Source organism: Natator depressus, chromosome 24 (assembly GCF_965152275.1).
Source record: "Natator depressus isolate rNatDep1 chromosome 24, rNatDep2.hap1, whole genome shotgun sequence".
Classification (NCBI taxonomy): Eukaryota; Metazoa; Chordata; order Testudines; family Cheloniidae; genus Natator; species Natator depressus.
The window spans coordinates 13174574-13195441 of record NC_134257.1 but is presented as its reverse complement, the minus strand read 5'-3'; the positions used below and the strand labels follow the sequence as shown (position 1 = coordinate 13195441).

The 20868-nt window shown below is 58.6% G+C and overlaps 1 protein-coding gene across 1 annotated transcript; it reads right to left on the bottom strand.

The window, feature by feature from the left end:
• Positions 1 to 1315: 1315 nt before the first annotated feature.
• ZBTB32 (zinc finger and BTB domain containing 32) lies at positions 1316 to 20259 on the bottom strand. The gene is made up of 6 exons (XM_074939020.1): positions 18989 to 20259; positions 3765 to 3856; positions 2926 to 3012; positions 2479 to 2649; positions 2215 to 2382; positions 1316 to 1554 (listed from the first exon to the last, which is right to left on the bottom strand). The coding sequence occupies exons 1-6, from the start codon at positions 20257 to 20259 to the stop codon at positions 1316 to 1318; spliced, it is 2028 nt and encodes a 675-aa protein (XP_074795121.1).
• Positions 20260 to 20868: the final 609 nt, after the last annotated feature.

Below are 20868 nucleotides of genomic sequence, written 5' to 3'. Positions count from 1 at the left end.
AGGGAAAGTCTTTGGGGCAGGGAGTGTCTCTGACTCAGTGTTTGTGCAGCTCCCGGTGTGATGGGGGTGGTCTGTGCAGCGCCCAGTGCGATGGGAACCCCGGTCTCATAGACGGCAGGGTGTCTGTGCTGCACCCAGTGCGATGGGGACCTCAGTCTTGTTGAGGGGTCTGTGCAGCACCCACAGGGACAGGGGAGTCAAAGCAGGCAGAGGGGGTGTGGGAGCAATGGGCGTGTGGGGCAGGATAGAAGGAGCAGTGCCGTATGAACTCCAGCTATTTGTCCCTGTCCCCCAGTTCTCCAGTCCCTGGCCCTGGGGCCAGTTCTTACCCCCACCCCCCACCGCAGATAACTTCCCAGTTCTCTACTTTCGGCTCCGGACCATTTAGCATCGCCTGGATTCCCGCAGGCTAATGAGTCCCACCCCGCTGCCAGGTAATGAGTGACCCACGGTAATCAAGGTGGGACTTTCCACAGCCACTTGTGACTCTGCAACATTGTAGCCCGGGACTGGCAGAATCCCTCCCCTCCAGTCTCAGCTCTCTGGTTTGCGGCAGGTTCATGCCCTCTGGAGCAGGCTGGCCATGGTGCCCATGCCACACGCATGACTCCCAGCTAGTGGGTGGCGCTCCCAGGGCACCGTGTGTCACAGGCAGGGGAGCAAGCCATGGATCTGTGTTCTGCGGGTTCAGCCATGGCCAGTGGTGCCCACTCCCCATGCCAGGCGCTGCCACACCGATGCTGGATCCCACACCCTCCCCATGCCACACACCATCGCAGATCTGTCTGCCACACTGACGCTGGTCCCCACGCCCTCCCTGTGCCATGCACCATCGCAGATCCGTCTGCCATGCCGATGTTCGTCCCCGCACCCTCCCCGTGCCACACACCAACACAGATCTGTCTGCCATGCCGACACTGGTCCCCACGCCCTCCCCGTGCCACGCACCATCACAGATCCATCTGCCATGCCGACGCTGGTGCCCGCGCCCTCCCCGTGCCATGCACCATCACAGATCCGTCTGCCATGCCGACGCTGGTCCCCGCGCCCTCTCCATGCCATGCACCATCACAGATCCATCTGCCGTGCTGACGCTGGTCCCCATGCCACGCACCGTCACAGATCCGTCTGCCACGCCAATGCTGGTCCCCGTGCCCACCCCACCATCGCAGATCTATCTGCCACACCAACGCTGGTCCCCGCTACCTCCCCGTGCCACACACCAACACAGATCCATCTGCCACACCGATGCTGGTTCCCACGCCCTCCTTAGGCCACGCATGAGTCCCCCAGTGCCTGCACCAGTGCGGGCGGCTCAGGAGGAGGAGGTGGAGGAGGAGTAGAGGTAGGTTGTCTCGATCGTCCAGTCCGAGGGCAGCTCCTCGGGGCAATGGCCCTTCATGTGCTTCTGCATAGCAGCTAGGCTGGGGCAGAACTGGCAGCATAGGGTGCAGCGATAGGGGGCCGCGCCACCGTGGGTCCGCAGGTGCTTGATCATTGCAGAGTAGTCACGGGAGCGCTGGGGGCAGAGCTTGCACTGGAACGGCTTCTCGCCTGCAGGGAGCAATGGGCTGTGAGGGGGGGAGAGTATCCCCAGCCCCTCCCACCCCTCTCCCCTGCCCTGGCCCCTCAAACCCTCCCCCAAAGCCCTCCCTGCCCTTCCCCCAGCCCTAGCCCGCCGCCCCTCCCCCCAAATCCAGCCTAACTTTCCTGGGGGAAGCACAGGATTAAGGCCATGGCAGGGTGGGGGGCAGGAGGGGTAGGGCTGCCCCCCCAGGACCCAGGGAGGTGGGGGGACCAGAGCACCCCCGATTCCCAGTGGGGGGAGGGCTGGGGGGTGATGGTGTGGGAGCGACACCCCAGCCTGCAGGGGTACAAGGCAGGTGTGTACCTGGTTCCCAGGAGTGAGGAGGGGTGCAACACAGTCAGGGAGCACCAGGGGCTGAGGTCCGTGGGGGAGGCGCACACAGTACTGGGGGGGCTAAGGCCCGTGGGGGAGGGGCATACGGCACAGGGGGGAATGACACCCGTGGGGGGGGCACACGGCACTGGGAGGGGGGCTGACGCCTCTGGGGGAGGGGCACATGGCACGGGGGAGGGGATGACACCCATGGGGGAGGGGCACATAGCACTGGGGGGGCTGATGCCCATGGAGGAGGGGCACCCCACACGGGGCGGGGGGCACTGGCGCTCTGGCCGGCAGGTTCCACTCACCAGTGTGCACCCGATAGTGCGTCTCCATCTGATGCTTGAGGGTGAAGCGCTTGCTGCACTCGCCGCACTCATAGGGCTTCTCGCCTGGGGGCGCCCGCCGGGACTCCCGCAGCCTGGCCTCAGCCTGGAACCCGCGGGCACAGGACTCCCGTTCCAACAGCCGCTGGCCTGCAGGGATGGCACCGGGGTCAGTCCTGCAGGTCAGGAGTGAGGGGTGCCAGCTGGACAGGGGCAGGGCAGGGGCGCTCACAGCCCAGGCTGTACCCATGTGGCTGCGGCTGTGTCTGCGCAGCGCCATCTGGCTGGGGAACCGCCGCTGGCACAGCTGGCAGACGTAGCTCCAGGCGCTGGCCGGCTGGGCCCGGGGGGGGCACCGCAGGCCATACATCAAGTACAGCATGGGTGACGCCATGGGTGACGCCGCTGCGGCTGGCTCTGGGGAGGAGCAGGAGAGACACGGCTCAAAGATGGGTCCAGCCCACCCCACCAGTCCCTCCCCAGTGAGCCCAGCTGGTTCCCACCCTCCACCCCCCCAATCAGACCCATGGGCCATCTAACCTGGGTTTTCCAGTCCTGCTGCCCTTGGGTGACCCAACAATAACAACGTGCCCAGTTGAAACAACTGAAACATCCACCCCCACACTGACACTGCCTCTCAGGGACCCCCTACTGTCAGTGCCCCCCTGGTCTCCCTTCTCCCGCCCCTCTCACCTTCAGGGGGTGCCGTGCTCAGGGGCGGCAGGTCCTTGTCACAGCTCCGCCGGGCCAGGCAGGGTGGGAGGGGGAGCGGGTGGGGCCCTGGGGAGAAAAAGTGACTGTCAGCTGGGGTGTGGGTGGACGGGGTTAGGGGTCTGGGGCAGGGGCAGGTTACAGGGAGGGGAGCTGGGGGAGGGGCAATGAGGAATGGGATCAAGGATCTCGGAGGGGAGGGGATAGTTGGGGTGGGGCTGGAGGACTCAGGAGACAAGGGCAGTGGGGTGGCTGGGAGGTTGGAGGGGCTCGGTGGAGCCAGTGAGGGGCAAGGTAGGAGGAAGGGCCAGGGAGGTAATGGGGCAGTGGATGGTTGGGGTCAGGGGTCCAGGAGCTGCTAGTGGGAGGAGACGGGGCAGGGTGGGGCAGTTGGCAGGGTCCATACCTGGGTGGCACAGTGAGGGGGGTGGATGGTGGGGGGTCCATACATGGTGGTAGAGTGGGGGGGCAGGGTGGGGGTCCATATATGGATGGCACGGGGGGGCGGAGGGGTACATACTTGTGTGGCACAGTGAGGGCAGGGTGTGGGGTTAGTACAGGAGTGGCACAGCGGGGTGGCAGGGGAGTCCTTATGTGAGTGGCACAGTGGGGGGTAGGGTGGGGGGTCCGTACATGGGTGCACAGCCGGGGGGGCAGGATGGGGGGTCCGTACAGGGGTGACACAGCCAGGGGGGTAGGATGGGTGGTCCATATGTGGGTGGCACAGTGGGGGGCGGTACATGGGTGGCACAGTGGGGGGGCTGGGGGCTTTTTACATGGGTGCCACAGCTGTGGGGGCAGGAGGGACGGGGGGTCCTTACGTGGGTGGCAGAGCAGTGGGAGGCGCAGGGCGTCCGGGCCCTGCTGCGGGCAGAGGTCGTACGCCGAACTCTTGACCGGAGCCACCAGCAGCCTGAGCAGAGGAAAACAAGGGGTTAAATGGCAAGTGACCCACAGGACTCAGGATGGGGCCAGGTGGAATCTCCAACCGGAGCCCCCCATCACCCCCCAGTCCCCCATAACTCTGACCCCATTGCCCCTGTGATGCTCTATACCTCAGGGCAACATCCTACACCCCCAGGTTTATCTTTATAAAATGATTGTGTGGTATCCAATGCAAAGTTTGTCATGTTGCGTGTCTTCAGAAGGCTCATAATGCACTGAGCATGGTTGTTATAGGATGTTATAGTAATTGTTACAGTTATTGTTGCATCCAATGAAGTGAGCTGTAGCTCACGAAAGCTTATGCTCTAATAAATTTGTTAGTCTCTAAGGTGCCACAAGTCCTCCTTTTCTTTTTGCGAATACAGACTAACACGGCTGCTACTCTGAAACCTGTTACAGTAATGTTATAGTGAGGTTGTAGGTTATCATTTCATGTATATAGTTATGAGGCTGAAAATGTATCCTCATGGCTTAAAGCAAGCCCAGGCAAAAACTCTCCAAGAGCAGAGGGGCAGTTCACACCTCATCAGGGCAGGTATGGGACAAACCCAGCCCAGCCTCAGAGGAACAAAAGGATCTGTTAGACCCTGGAGGGAGTCACCCCCTTCCTTTGGTCAGTTTGGGACTGTGATGAGGTAATGCTCACCTGACTCTAAGGGGGGAGGGCAAAGCCAAGAGGAAAAAAGCATATGATAAAAGGGAGAGACATTTTGCCATGCTCTCTCTCTTACATCTACATCTACAGATACCACCACCAAGCACCTGAAGTGCTGATCAAAGGGGAGAGCCTGGCTGGAGAGCAACCAGCCAGCCTGTGGTGAGAAGCATCTAAGTTTGTAGGGGCCCTGAAAGTGTTAAGATCAGCTTAGAATGCATTTTGCTTTTATTTCATTTGACCAAATCTGACTTGTTGTGCTTTGACTTATAATCACTTAAAATCTATCTTTATAGTTAATAAATCTGTTTGTTTATTCTACCTGAAGCCGTGTGTTTGATTTGAAGCATGATAGAGACTCCCCTTGGGAGAACAAACCTGGCACCTATCAATTTCTTTGTTAAATTGACAAACTCATATAAGCTTGCAGTGTCCAGCAGGCATAACTGGACACTACAAGATGGAGGTTCCTAGGGTTGTGTCTGGGACCGGAGATATTGACTAGTGTCATTCGGTTGAACAATCCAAGGAGCAGCTGACATGCCAGAGGCTGTGCGTGAACAGCCCAGGAGTGGGGGTTCTCACAGCAGAGCAGGGTAAGTCTGGCTCCCACAGTCGAGGATTGCAGTGACCTAGCAGATCACCAGTCCGGATAACCCAGAGGGGAACATCACAGTGACGCAGCGAGCAGGGTGTATGTGCGGCTTGTTACCCCAAGTGAAGTTCACACTTTAAGCACTGATGTTTGTGATTTTAAGTGAGTCTTAAGTGCAGTGGCTAAGAGCGGTCAGGAGGAAGTCACCGTTCTGTTATCTGCTGTTTGTTTATTTCGGGTGAGGGAAATAAGCACAAGAAAGCAGAAAAATGACTATGAGTGAGGCAGCTACAAAACCAGAGCTGGCCAGACTGGAAGTGGAAGAGAAGGCAAAGGACCGCGAGTCTCAAATGTGGCAGGCAGAAATGAGGCTCAGAGAAGTGGAGGCAACACCACATCAGGAAGGGATGGGGGTGTAAGGCCTGCCAGGAAGAGAACTGTCCAGGTTGTTAGCTGCCAGCAGGTTGCAGCTGAACCAGAGATAAACCTGGCTCTAGATAAACACCCATTTCCCCCAGCCCCCCACTGCTCTAACCCTATCGCCCCCCGGCCCCCAACGACTCTGACCCCATCGCCCCCTGACACCCCACCGCTCTACCCCCATCACCCCCCGGACCCCCACAGCTCTGACTCCATTGCACTCTAGCCCCCCACCACTCTGACCCCAACCCCCCTGACCCCACCACTGCTCTGACCCCATCTCCCCGGCCCCCCACAGCTCTGACCCCACTGCCCCCCGGCTCACCACCGCTCTGACTCTATCATCCCTAGCCCCCCACTGCTCCGACCCCATTGCCCCCTAACCCCCCACCACTCTGATCCCATCGTCCCCTAGCCTCCCCCCTGCTCTGACCCCCATCGCCGCCTGGTCCCCCACAGCTCTGACCCCATCACCCCCTAGCCCCCAGCTGCTCTGACCCCCTTGCTGTGTAAGCTTCTTGCCCTGGAGACAGTATGCTCAGAGAGAGGAGGCTCCCCCAGAGTCCTGACTGGCTTCATAGGGAGTAGCTCCAGAGCATCGCCTGGTGACTCTGTGACAACTGGTGGTAAAGGTGGGATAAACTGCACACCGTGGACAGAGCATCCTGCAGTAAGTGACTGGGGAGCAGTAAAACGAAGGGGAATTAGCGAGAGGCAGGCGGGCTGGAGGCTCTGAGAGGTGCGGTTCTAGGAGGCGGAGGAGCCTACAGCTTAACCCCGAGAGACAGTGGACCCCTGAGAAGGGCTGTTGCACTGAAGGGTTCCTCCCAGGGATCATGGGAAGCTGACAGAGCACAGGCCTGTGAGTCCGTGACCACTTGGGAACATCATGGAGGAGCCCTATAACCATCTCCTTAAGAAGGACATTGTAGACCTGTGCAGAGAAAGGGCCACGCATTGGAAAGTTCATTAAGGCGCAGCTGATTGCTCAGCTGGAATAGGACGATCAGCTGGCTCCAGAGGCCGGGGTGGGCGGGGAGGTGGCTCACACTGGCTCTGGTGCTGTGAGAAACACCGTGCATTTGCTGCCTGCCCTCACTGGGACAGCAGAGGCAAAGCAGAGCTCAGGGGGACCGGAGACCCCAGCTGAGTGTGGGGAACCACAGCCAGGGCGGGACAGCTGCCAACCAGGGCTGACTTGTCCAGAGGTGCAAAAGGCCTGGGAGAAGGGTAAAGCAGCCTTCAGACACATGCCTGTCACAGAGGAGCCTTTTCAGAAGGTGGCCCTCAACTTGATGAAGGACGAATGGGAGGGGAAGGCCTCCTCCAATGGAGAATCAGGGTGGAGCATGTACTGACTTTCCGGGAAAAGCTCGCTGAGAGTGTGGCCAGGGCGAACCTAGCCAGAGCCCAAGGGAGGCAGGTCTGGTAGGATCGTTCAGCCTATGGCACCGGGGACCAGCTGAGGGTTCTCATCCTGGTGAGGAAGAATAAGCCAGAAGCTGCATAAGACAGGCCCTTCAAGATCATCAAGCAGCTGAATGGGGAGAACGACGTGGTGGAACTGCCCAACGGGGCTCACAGCCACCAAGGGGACCAGGTCAACATGATGGAGCTGTACTGTGACAGGGAGAGGCTGGTACTGGCCGTGTGTGACCGGTGGGAGAATGGGGAAGATCCCCTGGTGGGTCTCTTCCCTGAGACAGGAGCCAGCCCATTACTGGAATCAATTCCTCTCTGACCAGCTAACCCAGAGGTGGGCAACTACAGCCCACAGGGCACATCCAGCCCACGGGATCGTCCTGCCCAGCCTCTGAGCTCCCGGCCAGAGAAGCTCGCCCCCAGCCCCGTCCCTGCTATCCCCCCTCCCCCGCAGCCTCAGCACGCTGCGCACCAGCGCTCTGGCCCACCGCTCCTGCCAGGCAGGGCGGTGGTGTGGCTGCGAGCTCCTGCCGCTCTGAGCGGCATGGTAAGGGGGCGGGGAGGGGTTGGATAAGGGGCAGGGGATCCCGGGGGGGAGTCAGGGGACAGGGAGCAGGGAAGGTTAGATGGGGTGAAGGTTTGGGGGGGCGGTCAGGGGATGGGGAGCGGGGGGTTGGATAGAGGGTGGGGTCCCGGGGGGAGGTTAGGGGCGGGGGTGTGGATAGGGGTCAGGGCAGTCAGGGGACAGGGAGTAGGGGGGTTTGGATAGGGGGTGGGGTCCTGGGAGGCAGTCAGGGGGCGGGGGTGTGGATAGGGGTCGGGGCAGTCAGGGGACTGGGAGCAGGGGGCGGTTAGGGGCAGGGGTCCCGGGAGGGGGCAGTCAGGGGACAAAGAGCGGGGTGGGGTTGGATGGGTGGGGGTTTCTAAGGGGGGCAGTCAGGGGGCAGGAAGTGGGAGGGGGCGGGGTCCAGGCTGTTTGGGGGGCACAGCCTTCCCTACCCAGCCCTCCATAAAGTTTCGCACCTCGATGTGGCCCTCGGACCAGAAAGTTTGCCCACCCCTGAGCTAACCCCTGCCCAGCAGGCAGAGATCAGAGAGATCCTGCATTCGTACCCACAGCTGTTTTCCAACCGGCCTGGGTTCACTAACTGAGCTGACCACTGGGTGGAGACGGGAGCCAGCCCTCCCATCAGGTGTTCCCCATTCAGAGTAACTGGGAACACAGCCCAGGCCCTGGAGGGGGAGGTCAGACACATGCTGGCTTTAGGGGTGATCCAGCCATCCGCCAACCCCTGGGGCCTCTTCCGTGGTGCTGGTCCCCAGGAAAGATGGGTTGATCTGATTCTGTGTGGCCTATCGGAAGCTCAGTGCCATCACCACGTCTGGTGCCTGCCCATGTCTAGGCCTGATGAGATCCTAGACAAGTTGTGGGGGGACTTGGTACCCCATGACCAGGGATTTCACCAAAGGCTACTGGCAGGTGCCTTTGGATCCAGATGCCAGGTTGAAACCTGCTTTTGTCACCCCTTTGGGGCTGTACAAGTCCCTGGTCCTACCTTTTGGGCTCAAGGAGGTGCCAGCGCCAGGTGGATCAGTTACTGAGGGGGATGGAGAATTTTACCCTAGCGTACATTGATGATATTTGTGCCATTAGCCAGACCTGGGAGGACCATGTGTCCCAGGTGAAGAGGGGACTGAGTCACCTCCAGGATGCAGGGCTGACTGTAAAAGCTGGGACGTGCAAGGTGGGGATGACAGAGGTGTCGTTCCTGGGCCACAAGGTGGGGAGTGGCCACCAGAAGCTGGAGCTGGCCAAGGTAGGGGCGATCAGCGACTGGCCTGCTTCCCAGACTAAGAAACAGGCCCAGGTTTTTATTGGGATGGCGGGGCACTACCAGAGGTTTGTGCCACACTTTAACTCTGTGTCAGGTCTCATCACTGAGCTATGCAAGAAAGGTAAGCCAGACAAGCTGGTCTGGACCGGGCAGTGCCAGAGGCCTCTCTGCACACTGAAGGAGGATCTGGTCAAGGGTCTGGTGCTGGGAAACCCAGACTTTGACAAGCCTTTTAGGGTCTTCACCAGTGCCACGGACACAGGGCTGGGCGTGGTGCCGAGGCAGGCCAATGCTAACGGGGAGAAATACCCCATCATGTACCTGAGCAGGAAGCTGCTGCTCTGGGAGCAGGGCTATGCAGCCATAAAGAAGGAATGCCTGACCATGGAGTGGGCTCTTAAAAGGCTGCAGACGGATCTAGTTGGGCGGTGCTTCACTGTATACCGGGACCACTCGCCCTGCCATGGCTGCACCAGATGACAGGGGCCAATGCCAAGCTCCTGAGGTGGAGTCTGTCCTTCCAGGATTATGACATGAATGTGGTCTACGTTAAGGAGAGTACAAATGTTATAGCTGATGCTTTGTCCCAGAGAGGGAGGCCTGAACTTCCCCAGGTCACTGGCTAAAGTGACCCCGCTCAGTTCAGTCTCGAAGCGGGGAGACGGGACATAGGCGCCAACTTCCCCTCTGCCTCACGGGTGCTCGACCCCCACCCCTGTTCCCGTCCCTGTCCTACCCTCTCCCCGCCCCAATTTCACCCCCTTCCCCCAAGTCCCCGCCCCTGCCCCGCTTCTTTACTGCCCCTTCCCCCCCCACCATGTCCCCACTCCTCCCCCTCCCTTCCGGAAAGTCCTAAGCTCTGCCAAACAGCTGTTAAATCAGCAGGGCGGGAAGCGCTGGGAGGGGAGGAGCGAGGACACAGCACACTCCGGAGGAAGAGGCGAGGACAGAGTGGGGGCGGGGGGAGCTTGGCTGCTGGTGGGTGCAGAGTACCCGCTAATTTTTCACCGTGAGTGCTCCAGCCCCGCAGCACCCATGGAGTCGGCGCCTATGTTATGATGTATGTGAGTCTTACTGTTTTGCATGAATGCTGTGCGTGCCTCAATTTCCCTGTGTATTGCACCAATGTCTAGGTGGTGGGAATAAGGGGGTGTGACTTTTGTAGGGGTTGCTCCAGCTGCCTTCATAGATGCTATGGTTGCCCCTTCGTAACCTGAGAGCCAGGAGCGGGATGCAACCAGGTAACTCTTGGCCCAGGTGCGAGACAAAGGCTGGAGGAGGAGCAATGGGCAGGGCAGGGGCCAGGCAGCTGGAAGCAAGTCAGTCTCAGCTGGCTTGGGGCTCAGGGGGACAACCAGAGCCCTGGCTCTGGGCTCCCCTCCCCCCAAGATGGACTTGGCTGAAAGTCACTGATTTCTGTGCTAACAAGTTCTGTTCTACGCTGTGTTTCTGTCGACTAATAAACCTTCTGTTTTACCGGCTGGCTGAGAGTCACGTCTGACTGAGGAGTTGGGGTGCAGGGCCCTTTGGCTTCCCCAGGAGCCCCGCCTGGGCGGACTCGCTGCAGGAAGCACACAATGTGGAAGGGGATGTTGAATGCTCTGAGGTCAGACCCAGGAAGGTGGAAGCTGTGTAAGCTTCTTGCCCTGGAGACAGTGTAGGGCACAGAGAGGAGGCTCCCCCAGAGTCCTGACTGGCTTGATACGGAGTAGTTCCAGAGCATCGCCCCAGTTACGCCGTAACACTCCCATCGTCCCTTACCCCCCCACCACTCTGATTCCCAACTGGTCTGACCCCCATTGCCCCCTAGCCCCCCACCGCTCTGACCCCATCACCCCTGGACCCCACCACTCTGACCCCATTGCCCCAGCCCTCCACAGCTCTGACCCCCATCGCCCCTCAACTCCCCATTGCTTAGACCCCATCACCCCCTAACCCTCCTACCGCTCTGACCCCCATTGCCCTCCAATTCCCCACCGCTCTGACCCTCTGTGACAAAGTTCATGCCTCAGGTTTCTTGCATGTCCCATTGCTCCCCAGCAGGGGCTGAAGGGTTGTGTCCACGCTCAGACGCCCAGGCTGACCCATAGTGATGGACAAGCTGAGAAGACAATGGAAACCCCCCACGGCCAGAGGACTCCCTGAGACCCTGGCCCAGGGCTAAGCATGGGAAGTTGGGGTGGGACCGATATGGGGCAAAGCCTCAGACTTAGGGGCAGGGACTGCCCAAGGGGGGCTGGGATGCTGATGGGTTCATCCAAGGGACAGGTTAAAAGCTGGGGCACGGCACCAATCCTGTTTATCCGGGACCCTCTCCATCACTCCAGCGCAACCGCTGCCCTGAACCACAAGCGACAGTCTCGCTCCAGCCCAGCACTGGGAGCTCCCACACCTCACTCTGGACCATGTGGTTATGGCTGGCGCGTGCCAGCGGGCAGCTGTGCCGAAGCTCCAGTGCTGTTTATACACGTGCAAGCTGCCCTGGGTCATGGGCATGTCCCTGAGCTGGGAAACCCCAGCTCGCAGCATGGAGGGAGCTGGGGGCCAGATCAAAAACCCGATTGCGCACCGTCCCCTGCAGGTCCCCATTCCCCCACACCCCCGGTGCAAGAATCTGCTGGCACTGCTGGCCTGTGCCCCAGCATCTGGGGGTGTTGGCCTGCTGTTCTAGAACCCGGCAGCCCCCCACAGTTCACCCTGCAGATCCCATCCCCCTGGAACATGGCAGCCCCCCACAGTTCACCCTGCAGATCCCATCCCCCTAGAACCTACCAGCCCCCCACAGTTCACCCTGCAGATCCTATCCCCCTAGAACCCGACAGCCACCACAGTTCACCCTGCAGGTCCCATCCCCCTAGAACCCGACAGCCCCCCACAGTTCACCCTGTAGTTCCCATCCCCCTAGAACCAAACAGAACCCACAATTCACCCTGCAGATCCCATCCCCCTGGATTCCAGCAGCCCTCCACAGTTCACCTTGCAGATCTCATCCCCCTAAAATCCAGCAGCCCTCCACACTTTATCCTGCAGGTCCCCTGGAACCCGGCAGCCCCCCACACTTCTGCCTACAGATCCTCAACCCCCTAGAACCCAGCAGCCCCGATGTGACATTATTGACATGAACTGTGACCATATAGATCATTGTTGCAACCAAGGTCCTATACTTGCACCAAATCTCATACAAAGGAGGTCACGTAAGATGTCTATGAAAAGGTTGTAATTTGCTGGTTATGATTATGCTGTCTGTATGTGTGTATCATTTTTGTATTTGAAGTTATGAGTATTGGATATGTACTTGTTTCTCAATGTGTTTGATTCTAAGTAGCATCAGTCAAGCCTTTGGTCAGCTTCTTGAGAAAGGACTATTCTGAGTAAGTGCTCAATCAAGAAACACTTAACTGACAATGGACTTTGGAAGACTCCAATCCACATCTGAGGAGCCTTCCTGGGAACATTCAAGGTAGCATGTGAGCAATGGCTGCCACCCGCAAACTGAGTCATGCATGGACATGTGACTTGCCCATGTGACTCCAAACTCCATCTTGCTGCTGTGATTTTCCACAGTAAGAACAAAGAGGTTTCCTTCCACATGGCAGAGAATATAAAATGCCCTGGAAACCCCTCCATCTTTTCTTCAATCCTGCTTCTGACCTCTGGAGGAACTGTGCTACAAACTGAAGCTCTGAACAAAGGACTGAATGACCCATCCCAGCTGGGGATGTTCTCCAGAGACTTGATATGAACCTGCAGTTTATTCTATCACTGCTACAAGCCTGAACCAAGAACTTTGCCATTACTGTATGTAATTGATTCCATTTAACCAATTTTAACTCATCTATATTTCTTTCTTTTTATGAATAAACCTTTTAGATTTTAGATTCTAAAGGATTGGCAACAGCGTGATTTGTGGGTAAAATCTAACGGGTATATTGACCCAGGGTCTGGGGCTTGGTCCTTTGGGATCGGGAGAACCTTTTTTTCTTTTCCTGGGGTATTGATTTTCATAACCATTCATCCCCATAAGGAGTGGTGCTTATGGTGATACTGGGAAACTGGAGTGTCTGAGGGAATTGCTTGTATGACTTCTGGTTAGCCAGTGGGGTAAAACCAAAGTCCTCTCTGTTTGGCTGGTTTGGTGTGCCTTAGTAGTGAAGGAACCCCAGCCTTCGGCTGTGACTGCCCTGCTCTAAGCAATTTGTCCTGAATTAATACTCTCAGTGTGTCCCGCCAAAGGCCGCTTTGTTACACCCCATAGTTCACCCTACAGATCCCATCCCCCTAGACCCCAGCAGCCCTCCACAGTTCACCCAGCAAATTCTGTCCCCCTTAAACCTGGCAGCTGCCCACAATTCACCCTGCAGGTCCCCATCTGCCAAGAAGTCAGTGGCTCCCCACAGTTCACCATGCAGGTCCCCATCCCCCCAGAAAACCCCACCCCATGACAGTTCACCCTGCAGTTCCCATCCCCCTAGAATCAAGAGGCACCCACAGTTCACACTGCAGGTCTCCGTCGTCCTAATATCTGGCAGCCCCCCACAGTTCACCCTGCAGATCCCATCCCCCTAGAATTCAGCATCCCTCCACAGTACACCCTTGAGATTCCATCCCCCTAGAACCCAGGAACCCCCCCACCCTACATTTCACCCTGCAGATCCCAATCCCCTAGAACAAAGCAGCCACCAATAGTGCACCCTGGAGGTCCCCATCCCCCCAGAACCCAGAAGCCCCCACAGTTCACCCTGCAGATGCCATCCCCCTGGAACCCGGGAGCCCCCCTGTGAGGAAGTTGGGGATTTTTGTAGTGTTTTACATGAATAGCATGTGTGCGCCTCAGTTTCCCTGTGTGCTGCATGTTTAACAAGATGGTGGGAGAGGGTTTATTGTTGCAGAGGACCAGGTGTGCCCTCACCTCGCAGCTGGGACCCCTAGACAACGGCCTGGAGATGGGGAACCCTAACAACTGGTGACCTGCTGACTAAGAGGCCCACCCCAGCTTGGCAGTCAGCTGGTTCTGGCCAGTGGGAGGACAAAGGGCTGAGGAGAGAGGACCCCGGTGACCTGACCAGCCAGTTGGAGTCAGAGGGGAACAAAGGACTGAAGAGAGAGGGCCCCAGTTACCTGTTTACCAGGGACAGAAGACAAAGGACAGGGGAGGAGCTGTTGGAGCCAGAGATATCGGATGCCCAGCTGGAAAGCGCAGGGTCTCTGGACTGGAGAGAGAGAGCAGGCAGAGCCCACCTGGATGCAGGGGAGACTTAGATGAGCTGTGCTGAGGGAGGCCAGGCCTGAAGCCCAGAGAGTTTCCTGTGCTGTGTTCAGACGCTCAATAAACCCTCCTGTTTTTATGCTAGCTGGAAGTCGCTCTGGTCTAGAGGGTAGGGTTGCATTATTCCCTCTGGGAGTGGGTGGTCCTGGGCGTCCAGAGCAAGTGGACTCGCTGAGGGAGCCCATGGGCGAGAGACAGGTGTGCTAAGGCTCAGAGAGGTGTGATTCCAGGAGGCAGAGGGGCTTAACCCCAGAGAGAGAGTGGTCCCCCAAGAAGGGCTGTTGCCCTGAAGGGGGTTCCTCCCAGGGATTGTATGGGGCCAAGAGTGGGCACGACCTCTGAGTCCATGACACCCCCACAGTTCACACTGTAGATCCCATTGCACTGGAACCCATTCCCCTAGAACCCAGCAGCCCCCCATATTTCATCCTGCAGATCCCATCCCCCTAGAACTCAGCAGTCCCCCACATTTCACACTGCACTTCCCCATCCCCCTAGAAACCGGCATCCCCCCACAGTTCACCCTGGAGATTCCATCCCCCTAGAACCTAGCAGCCCCACACAGTTCAGCCTGCAGGTCCCCATCTGCCTAGAAGCCAGCAGCCCGCTCCCCCCCCCCAGTTCACCCTGCAAATCCCCATCCCCCTAGAATCTTGCAGCCCCCATCAAATGATATGGAACCCAGCTGCCCTCAACATATGCCACTGAACCTGGCCGCGCCTGGTACACGCCATTCCAGAACCTAGGCACCTCCAATTCTTACTCTAGAGTGAAGCTAGTAACTACCCACACTTCTAGAACTTGGCTGCATGTATCGCTCTAGAATGTGGCAACACCTCCCCCGCCATCCACATGAGAACCCACCTGTCAATACCACCAGGGAACACTCTAGAACCTCACAGCAGATGATCAGAGTGACTCGAGAAAACCACCTAGCCATGCATTATCCTCCAGAACGGGGACATCAACATGCTGAAGCAATCTAGAACCCAGTCGCTCCTGTGTCTACTGTAGAACAGTCTCCAGTTGTGTGGTGCTCTAGAATGCAACCCTGCTGTTCCTGCATGCTCTAGAACCCCACCTCGCCATGTTCCACACCACACCCAGGCTCCCTGCACCTGCTGCCTGGCCCTCTACATCCTTGGCTTGCTGGTGCTCTAGAACCATTGCTGCAGCCGGTTTTGGTGGATGCAGGTAGCAGGAGCCCTGGAGGCCAGGGCTGAGAGGCACCCATTCCTGCCTGTCTGGGTAATGCAGGCCCCACACACGCCTGCTAGACATGCAACACTGTGGCAGCCAAACCCTGGGGGGTTGCCGGGCTGGGGGCACCACTCAGCAGAAGAAGAGATGTGGGGAGCATTCCCCTGTGACAACGTGGCAATTTTCATAATATATTTATGACCCCAATAGGTGCCTCAGTTTCCCCTATGCATGGCTGTCCGGTGTGGGGTAAAGGTCTGTTTTTGCTCTCAGGGCAGGCTGGGAGACAAAGCTATAAATGTCACCTGGCTGGCCAAGGTGCGATGGGGTTGTTAACGAGGTCATGAAAACAAACTCATTGACCCCATGTCAATGGGCAATTGGAGAAGACAGCTGCAAAACTGGTCACCAGGACATAGTCCCTGGCCAGCCCACGACCCAGAGGAGCTAGGATTTCCCTGCCTCACCGCAGAAGAGCTGGGCAGAGACCCCAGAACAGGGAAGGTGCATGGTGGGGGCACAGGAGCTGGCATCAGTCCTGCAGAGTGGACAAGGCCCTCCAGCGAGTCAGGCTCCGTTGGCCATGCTGAACAGAGTGAAGCAGAAGGGCCCGAGGTGCAGCTAGAGGTGCTGAGGCCACGTGGCAGAACGACGTGAGCCACTTGGGGGATCTGGCACATCACAGGGTCTCCACCAAGGAACTGTTCCAAAGCTGGGGGCACAGCCCCAATTCTGCACATCCGTGACACTCCCACAACCCCGGCTGGTGCCCAGCTCTGAGCCTAGGGCTGAGCAATGCGGTGCCCATCCCCAGCTGGGCACTAGGGGGCTCCATGCACCAACAAATCTTATCTGGGAGACAGGATTTCAGCAGAAAAATGTGAGTGACCCTTAGGAATTGTTTGAGAACACTTTTACTAGGTGCCAGGAAAGCCAAGCTGGAGAACGGCCATGCCGGATCTGAAACCAACCTGGCTTACAGGGGAAGTGCAGGTGGCTCTAAAACACAAAAAGGGAATACATAGCAAATTGGAAAATGGGGGAATGGAGAGCAATGACTATCACTCAGAAGCTTGGAATTGTAGAAACTGGATAAGGGAAGCAAAAGAATGCCAGATGCAATCTGTGGCCAGCAGAGAGAAGGACAATGAGAAGGAGTTTTTGAAGTATATTGGGAACAAAAAAGAATCCTAAATGCTCTTGGCCCTGCACTATTTAACATCTTTAACAATGACCTGGAAGAAAACATAAAATCATCCCTGATAAACTGTCTGATGATACAAAAATTGGACGAATGGGAAATACTGAAGAGGGCATGTCACCGATTCAAGGAGATCAGGGTGGCTTGGTAAACAGGGCACAAGCAAACACTCTGCATTTTAATACAGCTAAATGTCAATATATCCACCTGGGACCGCAGAATGTTGATGGGGGACAGCTCCAAAAGACAGGTTTCAGAGTAGCAGCCATGTTAGTCTGTATCCACAAAAAGAAAAGGAGTACATCCGATGAAGTGAGCTGTAGCTCATGAAAGCTTATGTTCAAATAAATTTGTTAGTCTCTAAGGTGTCACAAGTACTCCTTTTCTTTTAGCTCCAAAAGAGGCGACCCCGGTGTCTATAAACAGGGGAATCTGGAGAAGCCCAGAAGTTATTTGACCTCTGTACTTGGCCGTGGTGTGAGTGCAGCTGGGACCCTGTGGCCAGTCCTGGAGCCCCCCTTTCAGAAGGGATGTGGATAAATTGGAGAGGGGTCCTGAGAGGAGATACTCCAGGCACAGGATCAATTTAGCTGGACACAGGCCAGGTTGAGGGGCGACTTGGCTGCAGTCTGTGCATGCTGACAGGGGCACGGCTTGTTAATAACTGGGTCACCAGAGGAAGATCTGCCCCATGGAAGGCTGGAAACTGAAGCCAGACCCATTCAGCCCAGAAAGCTTTAGGACCTGGCCCGAGTGCCAAGGGTGCAGGCTGGGCCGCTGTGCGGAGCGAGGGGGCTGGTCCCATGGTGAGGGGCAGGCTGGGCAGGGGAAGGGCGCACAGTACCCTGTGTGCAATGTACACACATCCTGCCCCACGGCTGGGAACAGGAAAGAGCCGCCACGCGATCCCCAGCCCCCAGCGCACCCCACATGAGGGTGAAAGGTTCAAGTCTTCAAACCACGGCAGCTGCTCAGCCAGAGGCTGTGGGTTGTTACAGGCGGATGGGAGGGCGAGGCTCTGGGGGTGAAGCACGGGAGGGTAGAGCATGATCACAATGGGCCCTTCTGACCTTACAGTCTCTGGGTCTAGGAGGCTGAGAACTGGGGCTGCCCAATGTCCAGCCCCCGTATGTACCCCGACATCCACCCCATACCCCATAGCCCCCTACCCACCAATCCACCCCTACAACAATAGTCCCCCTGCCCACAATCCACCCCTACACCCCATATCCCTCACTGCCCCCACCTAGATCCACCCCTACACTCCATATCCCTCCTGCTCCTCCCAGATCCACCCCTACACCCCCTATCCCACACCCAGATCTACCCCTATACTCCATAGCCCTCCCTGCCCCCACCCAGATCCACCCCTACACCCCATAGCCCCCTGCCCCGATCCACCACTAAACCCCTTATCCCCCCTGCTCCGCAAACCAATCCTATACCCCATGTCCCCATGCTACTCCCAGATACACCCCTACAGTAGCCCCCTGCCCTCCCGATCCAACCCTACACCCCATAGCTCCCGGCCACCCAGATCCATCCCTACACCCCATAGCCTCCTCCCCCAATCCACTCCTAAACCTCATATCCCCACTTCCCCCCACCTAGATCCACTCCTACATCCGCTGTACCCCAATCCACCCCTACAGCCCCCTGATACCCCTTCACTTCTCCACCCTCTGAATTAAGGTAATTTGCCAAGAGGAAAATGTGAACAGCTCTTGGGTCGCGGGGGGGAAGAATGTGTCATCTAGGAACAACTCAGCCCTTTGAAGTCGGGCATGTGGGTGTGGGGCCGGCTGGGGGAAACCCCGCTGGCGAGTCACCCGCCCACCCCCTCCTGTGGGGACCGTTTCATCTCAGGCTCCTCCGCTCTCTGGGGCAGCAACCTGCTGGGCTCAGGATCTGTGTGTCACTGAGGGAGCGGGGGGCCCTGAGCCATGACCGGCATAACTGCAAACCAGAGAGATCGGAGGATTTCCCCCCACAGCGCCAGGCCAGGGCTGGGGTACCCGGGAGCTCCCCTCATGGACAATACTTTCCCTCCCCTCAGCTCCCCCGGGCTGCAGTGCCCCTACCCCAGGGTTAATCCAGATGGCCTGGTGCAGGAGGCGAGCGGCTTCCGGCCACGGGTACAAAAGGTCAGCGGTGCTCGGCAAGGTGCCTGCCCCTCGTGCCCTGCTCAGAGCTGCAACAGCACCTGCCATGCCTGCCTTCAGGGGGAGGGTGCCTCAAGGAGACCAGGCAGGAAACAAGTGATGAGGCCAGTTCCCATGGAACAGGAGCCGCGGGCGAGAGCCAGTGTGCCCCGGAGCCACGGGGGGAGGGGAGGGCAGCAACCTCATGGCCTGAATCATCCCCCCTGGCTCTCAGCCCCCCTGCTCTAACCACTAGGCCCCACTCCCCTCCCAGGGACAGGGATAGAACCCAGGAGTCCTGCTCCCAGCCTCCCACAACCCACTCCCATCACCTATGGCTTCACTCCCACCCCCACCCCGCTCACCTCTGGTCTTCCAGTTGCTTCTCTCTGCCCGTGATCCCAATGGGGGTGCCCGGCTTCCCCGTCTCCAGCCCGCAGGGGAAGGGTCGGATGTAGCCATGGAAACCCACGGACGCCGAGAGGGCCATGTGCCCGGGCCCCAGGTCACCCAAGGGCGAAGGCAGTGACCGCAGCTGGTAGCTGAGCAATGGCGGGCAGGGCTGGTAGCCAGCAACCACCCCCTCTGGCCCCCAGAGCGCCTCTGGCGGCCAGGGATGGGCGCGGCGCTCCTGAGGCTGTGGCCGGGCCGTGATGACACTTTCCCGCGGCTTGAGGGAGGACTGTTCAAACAAGACCCAACTGGGTGCCAAGCTGCCATCTTGGATTTGGCTCCCCTTACTGTCTGGCCTAGCCAGGGCCAGGCAGGGCCCATCGGCCAATAAAACTAGGTTGTGGTTGCCTGGTGCTACAGTCTTGCCAACAGGGCTGGCGACCACAGACTTCATCTGGGACATCCCAGCCACTATCTCCTTCCTTGTGTCTTGGGCGCCAACCCCGTCATGGCTGCCAGCCCTGTCGCCATTGACAACTCTATCATGGCCACCATCCCCATTGCCAATGGCAACCCTGTCATGGCTACCAGCCCAATCGCCAATGCTAACTCCATCATGGCCACCAGTCCTGTTGCAAACGCCCACTTCGTCAGGGTCACCAGACCTGTCACCAATGGCAACTCCATCATAGCCACCAGTCCTGTCGCCAGTGGCAACCCCATCATGGCCACCAGTCCTGTCGCCAACGCCAATTCCATCATGGCCACCAGTGCTGTCACCAATGGCAACTCCATCACGGCCACCAGTCCTGTTGCCAACACCAATTGAATCATGGCCACCAGCCATGTCGCCAATGCCAGTCCCATCGGGGCCTCCAGTCTCCAGTGCCCTGAGGCAAGCCTGCTCCAGCTCCTCCATCTCCAGGTCCCGGGCAGTGGCCAGGAGGCTGGTGAGCTCCTCAGGTGCCACCTCAAGGCTGCCAGTGTAGGCGAAGTCCAGGGCGTGCTTGAAGGTGGCAGGTGCAAGGAAGTCCAAACTGCAGAGCTTGCTGGGGCCCTGCAGCAGGAGGAGCCGGGCCAGGGTGCGGCTGGCGCAGGCCAGCACCAAGCTGTGGGCCGGGAAGTCCCGCTGGCCCACACGCACCAACACATCACACAGGGCCTGTGCATGCCTCAGCTCACCCACCCGGTGCAGCAGCAGGTCTGGGTGTGAGGGGCTGTGCAGCCTGACCCGCCGCGCCATCTCCCTGCTGCGGGGCTCAGGGGCGCTGCCGGTCAGGGGTCAGCTCCTCCATCAGCCACGGGGCTCTTCCTCCTGGGGACAAGAGAAGGAGATCATCAGTGGGGGTGGGCTGCGCAAGATGGCTGCCGGGCTCTCAGACCCAACGCTCAGGGATGGCAGGAGCGTGGGGGGCAGGGGGACTGCACAAAATGGCCACCAGGGTCACAGACCCAACACTCAGGGATGGCAGGAGTGTGCTTGGGGCAGGATGGGGGAGGACTGCACAAGATGGCCACCGGGGTCACAGACCCAATGCTCAGGGATGGCGGGAACATGCCCGTTGAGAGGAATTTGGACCCCCACTTCCTCCCATTTCACTTTAGTTACACAGACATTTGGGGGCTACAGTTGTCCCTCGTTCCGCTCCCTTCTTGCCAGCCCTGGGTGGGACTGTGCCTGGGGGGAGGGGCTGGCAGGAGGGGTGCATGGAGGGGGACGGTTGTCGGGGAGGGCAGAGGGTTGCTGGGGGTTGCGTGGAAGAGGTGGTGGCCTTGCAGGAGTTGGGGGCATTGATGTGTAGATGGGGGACGGGCAGGAGTGGGGGTTTGGGAACAGTGTGTTGGGGGATGG

Bases quoted from the DNA above. Each gene is read 5' to 3' on its own strand.
- ZBTB32 (XM_074939020.1), bottom strand. From the start codon at position 20,259: ATGGCGCGGCGGGTCAGGCTGCACAGCCCCTCACACCCAGACCTGCTG. The intron at 3,013-3,764 runs GTAAGGACCCCC...TTTTCTCCCCAG, and splicing joins CCCACTGCTCTGCCACCCAC to GGCCCCACCCGCTCCCCCTC. The intron at 1,555-2,214 runs GTGAGTGGAACC...TGCTCCCTGCAG, and splicing joins GCACTATCGGGTGCACACTG to GCGAGAAGCCGTTCCAGTGC.